Below are 7404 nucleotides of genomic sequence, written 5' to 3'. Positions count from 1 at the left end.
TCTTCTTCTCGGCTGCTCTTTGTCGTCCTCCGGAAAAGTTGCGTTTTCGTCCGTTCCCACGGCGTCGGAGCGTTTTAAAAAGGATTAAGCCGGACCCAAGAGGGCGGGTGACTGCAAAGGCATCGGTTAGATCGTGGTTGGACGTCTGAAGTTTGCAGGTTTGAATCCCACAGCCGACGGTCACCACTGTGTCCAAGAGCAAAACAAGGTTTCCACCTCAGAGTCAGCTGGAGAAGCTCAAAGGTACATCATCTACTCAGAGAGCTGTGACGGCTAAACATACAGAATTTATTACCTGTAAATATATTTGTTTTAGAACTTAGTTTAAATACTTATGTCATAAGACGACATTTTTAGGGGAAATTTGAAGTCGGCGACTTCACGGTGTAAAGTTCTTTAAAGTTTTGATCTCCTTGAGCTGGTGATTTAAACTAATCAGACTTTATTAACCCCTTTTTTTGGACTGCCCACATGGGGGTTGAGTGTCTTGCTCAGGGACTCACGGCGATGCTGACCTGTCCTCCGTGGGATTTGAACCTGAGAACTTCCAATCACAAGGCCGTTTCTCTCGCCTCTGGGCCTCCACTGCCTAAATCCTCACGGCCGTGGCTCAACGGCACAATGGAAAAACTTTCTAAACCTACTTGAGTACTTTTAAGTATTCACACACAATTCATAGCTGCTGTCACCATGTGAACACCCTCTGTTCTGCTCCTCATATCTGTAGAACAGCTGTTCACTCTTCAATATATTTCTGAAAAAGTGATCTCTGGTGAAAGATTAATATCGATCACTACTGCGGCGGCGACCAGTGACGTCTTGGTTTAAATGAGTCCTTCTTTATTGTCTGCAGTTTGACGGTACAGTGTTTCCATCAGGAGCCTGAACAGAACAAACACGTTTCAAACACAGGAAACACACGAGTCACGTCGGCTCACAACACATCGGAGACGAACACGGGGCGGCGCGCGAACTTTCAACATGAAGTCGACCGATCCAGTCGTGTTGATTCAGAGGTTTCTGCTCAGAGTGGACACATCGTCATCATCATCGTCATCTTCGTCATCAGACCTCCAGATTGTTCTTGAGTATAAATCGGGGGGGAGGAGGAAGAGGAGGAGAACGGGCTGGGTGGAGTTTTGTGGGTTTGGACCGGTTCTGTCCCTCGTGTCCTTCGTCCCCGACGAGCAGCTCAGTGAAAGAAATACACTGCGGAGAGGAAACGGGTATTTATGAACAATTTTTAAAAATTTATTTTTAAACCAAATGACATTTCCTGTAAGTTTTAACGTTTTTCTTCACATGTGAAATGTTTTTCTCATGCACGTTACAATGGGATTTTCAAAACTGAAACAGTTAAAATGTCTTTTTTTAAATTTTCCCCATATTTTATTGTATCTGATGAATTCATAGTACTATATTCAAAACATGTTCTGATCATTATTTTCACTTTATAATCAATATTTCAACTTTCTGAATTCTCTTTTCACATAAATCTTTGACCTTAAACTATTTACAACAATATTAAAATTTTTCAAAATTGTCACCAACAATTCAACAGAGAAACATTTTAGATTTAAATTTTTTTTTGCTGTTTTGCCTTTTCATTAACATTTATTAACATTCCAACAATATTCCAAATTTTTGTAAAGTTAACTGTAAACATTCACAAGTTTTTTTCATTTCAGTTTAAAAAAAAAAAAAAAAATCACCCATATTCTTTAAAAAAAAAGAAATGTTTCTTAATTTGCCTTTTCTTTATTGTTGATTTGTTTATCTTTTTTCTGAATGTAAATTCATGAATTCACCACTTTCCTAAAGACTCAAACATCCAATATACAATTATTACATATTAAACCACTTTTTTTATTAATAAAAAAAAAGCAAAACAACAGTTTCACACAAAGAAATTAAACAAATGCTCATTTGTTTAATGAAAAATGTAAATGTCAGCCATATAAACTTTAGTAAAATATCCCTTCAAAATAAAGAAAAACTGTTTCACTCACAGAAAATGACGCCAACGAAAATAATGCCTACGATTGCCATGATGATCATCATCTGCAGGAAAGAGCGAGATGAGAATGTCAGAACCAGAACCGACACAATATGAGGTGAAAACGTCTCGTTGGTCCTTTTCACATCAGGAACGATTAAAATGGGCCGAAGAATCAAGTGTGTGAATCTAAATGAGCTATAAATAAAACCTACATGAGTGAGAGCGGAAATCCAATCTGACGAGGGCAGATTAACCAGAAAGCTGGAGATGTGTGTGCGTGTGTGTGCGTATGTGTTTGTGTTTGCGTTTTCCTTGTTTGATGAAAATGTGTTTATTTCCACCACAATTTTTAAACAGAAGCCCAACCTCTGTGTACACACACACACAGTCTGACCAAACGTGTTGAACTAAAAATAAATGAATAAAATACTGCATCACAAACCACAGCTGGCTCTTTAATCTCCACTGTGGCTCTAATCCAGATTGAGACTTTGCTGTCAATCAAAGTTTCTGTGTCTGTGTGAGCTGGACTGGCTCCGCCCACACATGACCATTATAGGAAGAGGAGGAAGTACTTCCACTCGTGGTGTCATGTGCCAGAGCAGAGCTGCCCGATTGTGGGAGGAGTCAAAGGGAGGGCCTACCTTGATTGGGATTGGCTAAACCCCCGATGACACTATATAGGGTTTGATTTCTGATTGGCTGGTTGGAGCAACACACTTTTTAAAAACTGAAACAAGCCAGGGAGAGAGAGGACAGACTTCCTTCATTTCGGGTATGGGGATGCATATTACCGTTGGAAAACTATGAGAAAGTGAATTTTGCACAATATGACCAACATGGAACCAAAACTAAACATTGTGGATTTTTCAAGACACTTTTACTGACCTACTGAGCTCCAAAAGAACAAATCTACCTCATTTGACGAAGTCAAATCACAGCAATCAGCAACAGAACAAACGGTTCATGGCGACCTCTAGTGGTTGTAACGTACATGACAGCTACTTCACAGACCGATCCCACTCATTGCCAACGTTTGCCGTTACAACTGCACCTCCAGAAAGTCTGATTCATGCGATAAACGAAGACACTAGGAAGAACCACAGCTGGATGACGGGGTAATGACGTGTGCCGCCCACCTTGCAGTTCTTCCACCAGTACTTGTTCTTGAGTTTGGCGGCGCTGCTCTCGAACTGCGAGGCGCCAGCCTGCAGGGCGTCGGCCCGGTCGTCCAGCTCCGACAGCTTCTGGTCTCGCTCCAGGACTTTGTCCACGTTCACACGCATGATGTCCACCACCTCGAGGACGAAAAAACAAAACAAAATACAGATTATATTCTCAGGAACTATTCTGGCGTCATAGAAATATCACAATGCGCCCTGCTGCTCATGTCAACTACTTTCATCTTCACAGAACTTAAAACTAGTTTAATATAAATATAAAGTTACTTGTGTAGTTTTGCTAAACGTACATTTATAAGGTTTTAGAATTTTAGCTTTTGTGGCTATTTTTTAGCAGTTTTAAAAAATGTTCAACTTTTTTTTTTTTTTTTTTTTTTGCAATTTTACCAGTTTTATCCTTTTTTTTTTAAAAAACAAACAAACAGTTTTTGCCTTTTTAACCATTTTCGTCTGCAGCCTTTTTCGAGAACAAGCCAGGTTTACAAACTAAATTAATAAAACAACCCATAATAAGATGAATAATTCTCGTACATTAAATCTTCAGCAAACTTCAGAGACTCAATACAAAGGAACTAAAGAGCCACGACTCATAATCTCATCAAAATATGTTTGTTTCCAGAAACACAACAATTCAATTTACACAGATGGAACATGAACTAACCATAAGATTTATGACCAAACAGACACAATTACAACGATGAAACATAAAAATTTTCTCACTTTCTGTGCATTCCTAAACCGTTATCGTGTCAAACTATTTAAAGTTATTTTGATATATTATTGTGGTCACAGGTTGAGGTTTCCTCACCTCGTCCACCTGCGCCTGCGTCTGCTGCAGTCGTCTGTTGCTGGTGAGGTTGGGGGCCGCCGCCGGGGGGCCGCCCTCGCCATCTGTGGCCCCGGGAGTGCCTGTTGCATCAGGAGTCGACCTGCGGGGAGGAGAGGAAGAGAAAGAGATGTTAAAACATTTTAAAAAAAAAAGATGATTTCTGTAGATCACATCATTTTTAAATTTGTTCTCTTCCCAAAAGCGAAAACTAAATGTTGAACCTTTATTTTGTAAAGATACAAATGACTTCACAGGTGAAATAAGAGACGATAAAACTTTCAAAGGTGAATAGAAAACATGTCGATGAGCCAAATATCTAATTAGAGTGAAGGGAAAATTAGGAAATCAACAAAATAAGAGCTAAATAATGAATTAAGGTATCAACTTCTGAAAATAAAAGCCAGTCGTCTGCAGGGCTCGCATGTGGAAATCGAACTGAAGTTAGTTTCTCCAACCGTTTTCCAGTTTCTTCCTTTCTAAACCGTCTCCTGCTGTCTGCACTGTTCTTAATGTTCAGGATTATTTCATGGGATTATTTAAAGGGCTTATAACTGCACGGAATAATAAGAACAATTAATGTTCCTTCCAAGACGAATCCAGGTGAGATTAGATTATAGAGAATTAAAATTATAATAAATGATGAAGAGTGACATAAAGGGTCAGTGTGAAGGTCACCGGCTGCAGAAACACACAGTTTAAATGATAAAACACAAACAAGATTTCAGTAATAAAGATGTGACTCATCTGATTCTGCCACCCGACCACATTAAGCACAAAACTCTGCAACAGTTTAGAGAAATGAAATATGTGATTGGAGACTCTATGAACGGCTGGCTTGCTTTGTTTTGTTTGTCCTCTGACAGTCCGGCTGCTTTTCACGAGCAAAATGGAGAAAGATTAGTGCAGCAGACTGATGGAGATCAACATGCAGGCTTTAATGCTCTCTGCTCCCATCCCCCCACACACAATCATACATCAGAAATACACACAATGCCATTTTATAATACATTAGAATCATCGTCCATGAGTTTGCACTTTTCTCTGGTTGATATAAGGAATGTTTCTGACTAGTTTTCTCTAGTTTTTATAGCTGAAAGTGGATTAAAAGTGTTTTTTTTTTTTTGTTTAAATTAAAGTGATAAAAGCCTTTAAGCTCACACTGTGCCGATGTTTAGTTTTTGTTTTTATGTGACTAACAGTCACATTTTTGCTTTTTCTTTACTGCCAGGAAATGATACAACTGTCCTCTGTACAACACAATCTGAGAGAATAGGGATTAAAAATGACAAATATTACAATAATCTGTGCTGAAACTACAGAAATCTGACAAATTAAAGCCCGTAAATTGAACACAGACTCTTTATTCTACAAGAACAAACAGACAAAGGTGATTTTCAAAAGGTTTAAATTTGATTAAAAAGGAAAGTAAAGTGTGGTGGTACTCACATCTCAGCGGCAGGATGATGATGATGATGATGATGATGGTGATGGAGATAATCTGAGAGGTTGAGGGCGGGAGGGGAACACACGAACACACAAACACAAACACAGAGAGAGAGAGAGAAAGAGAGAAAGAGAGTGAGAGAGAGTTGAATATCAATATATCAATGATGAAGGATAACTTTAGTTTTCTTCTCTGTTAAAATACTTCGTTCACTTTTTTTTGTTTTACACCTCAAAACTTGAAATATCAGTGCGTCACGGGACAAGCCCCCGCCCCCTCTGTGCACACGCACGCAGTGATGATATGCAGAATCTTTTGCGCATGCGCAGTTGTGATCCGGGTTTAAAAAAAAAAAAAACTTATTGTAGTTATCAGCACCGATAAAAATAATCACAATAACCATTTTGGTAAATTAATAGTATTTTTCTAAAGTTGGTTATTTTATTCACCCAAACTAGTCTTGAATCAAGACGCACGCTCACAAGTTCAATCAACATTAAAAACTTTTTAATGATTATTTTGAAGATAACACATTTATTCACAATAAGTTTATTGTTTAAGCAGAGAAAATTCCTGTTCTATTCCTCTACTTGTTTGTCGCTGTGAGTTTTATCCACCTGAGCAATGTAAACACTGGTGTTTCTTCATACAGATCAAGTTAATTATCGACTTTATTTCCAATGAGAGGAGTGTTCTGTACTTTTACTAGAGTATTTGTCGACTTTTATGTGCAGCTGAGTAACTGTAACTCTACACTCCTTCCACCTGTGCTGATTTCAAACAAAGGCCCAGTTACGTTTTTGCCATAACAGAATTAAACACAAATTCAACAGGACAGCCACAACAATTAAGCCAAAATCATTAAAGTAACTGTCTGTAATGTTACTAAATGTGGAACAGTAGAACAAATGAAAGTTAAACTTGTAAATATTTCCAAAAATGAAGACAATGTAGTAAAAGTGACAGAAACATCAGTTAGGAAGAAAAAAAGAGTCAAACTAAATATTTTACAGCTTCATTTATTCAGAGCGTCAAACATACATCTCTGCACAAGATGAGCTTAAAAACAACACAACAACTCAAAAACAAAGTGAAGATTTTATCCTTTTCTTGTATCTTGCTTGTTCACTTGTTCTGAGTTCGTCCTTTAAAGCGTCACCCTGTCGAGTCCACATACAGTCACATGACATCACTGATGTCCGAGAATCTAAAATGTGCAGAGAGACGAAGTCTGCAGGTTATTTTTCTCACGGTGACGAAACACGGCAGGTGACTGAATAAGCAGGACAGTCGAAGATGCGACATTTTAAGTTTCACTGCAGCGCGTCAGCAAAGAGAGAAAAAATGTGATAAAACCCAGCAAAAGCAAATTTATGTGGAAGTTTTTAGACGTTTCTGGAGATAAAACGTCTCTAAACACTCTTTCTTCTTAAACTACACTGACTCTGCTGCTCCTGTACCACGAATGTAACCGGTGGAAAAATGGAATAAATCAAATGTTAAATCTATATTAGCGTCACATGAATATAACAGGAAGACTGCAGCATTAATAGCTTTATACACAGCATCACTTTTTACATTAGTTACAGTATTTAGCCTTTACAAACTGTACAATTTACAGGAACATCTCTTAAAATAGGTTTCTACATTTTTTAAATAAAATCTGTTTTTACAGAAAAAGAAGCAGGTTTGATTTTTTTTTTTTTTTTAATAATTGTTCTCAATAAAAGCGTTAAATCTACAATCTGCTGTTTTTCCGATCTTTTAAGTTCACACACAAAGTGAAAAATTAGTTTAGTCTTTCAGATTCAGATAAACACAAAAACTGAAGTCAAACTTATTTGTCTTGGTGATCTATAGTTCACAATCTGGCTCTTAATTCACATTTTATGGTCATTTAAAGGATTTTATGACCCTGGTGAGAAACATTAAAACAATATTTGGCATTAAT

At 37.8% G+C, this 7404-nt stretch overlaps 1 protein-coding gene across 1 annotated transcript; it reads right to left on the bottom strand.

The window, feature by feature from the left end:
* Positions 1–813: 813 nt before the first annotated feature.
* Positions 814–5704, bottom strand: LOC308122529 (vesicle-associated membrane protein 2-like). The gene is made up of 5 exons (XM_080484367.1): positions 5456–5704; positions 3989–4109; positions 3139–3297; positions 2010–2061; positions 814–1209 (listed from the first exon to the last, which is right to left on the bottom strand). Coding segments are annotated over exons 1-5 (351 nt in total). The 5' UTR covers positions 5458–5704; the 3' UTR covers positions 814–1192.
* Between the last annotated feature and the right edge of the window lie 1700 nt (positions 5705–7404).

This window comes from Lipophrys pholis (assembly GCF_963383615.2).
Source record: "Lipophrys pholis genome assembly, chromosome: 17".
NCBI classification, from domain to species: domain Eukaryota; kingdom Metazoa; phylum Chordata; class Actinopteri; order Blenniiformes; family Blenniidae; genus Lipophrys; species Lipophrys pholis.
The sequence above is the reverse complement of the archived record's forward strand: the minus strand, read 5'-3'. Positions and strand labels throughout refer to the sequence as shown.

Coding starts and splice junctions, on each gene's coding strand:
- LOC308122529 (XM_080484367.1), bottom strand. Junction 3,298..3,988: donor CGCAGGCGCAGGTGGACGAG/GTGAGGAAACCT, acceptor TTCGTCCTCGAG/GTGGTGGACATCATGCGTGT. Junction 2,062..3,138: donor ACTGGTGGAAGAACTGCAAG/GTGGGCGGCACA, acceptor TCTTTCCTGCAG/ATGATGATCATCATGGCAAT.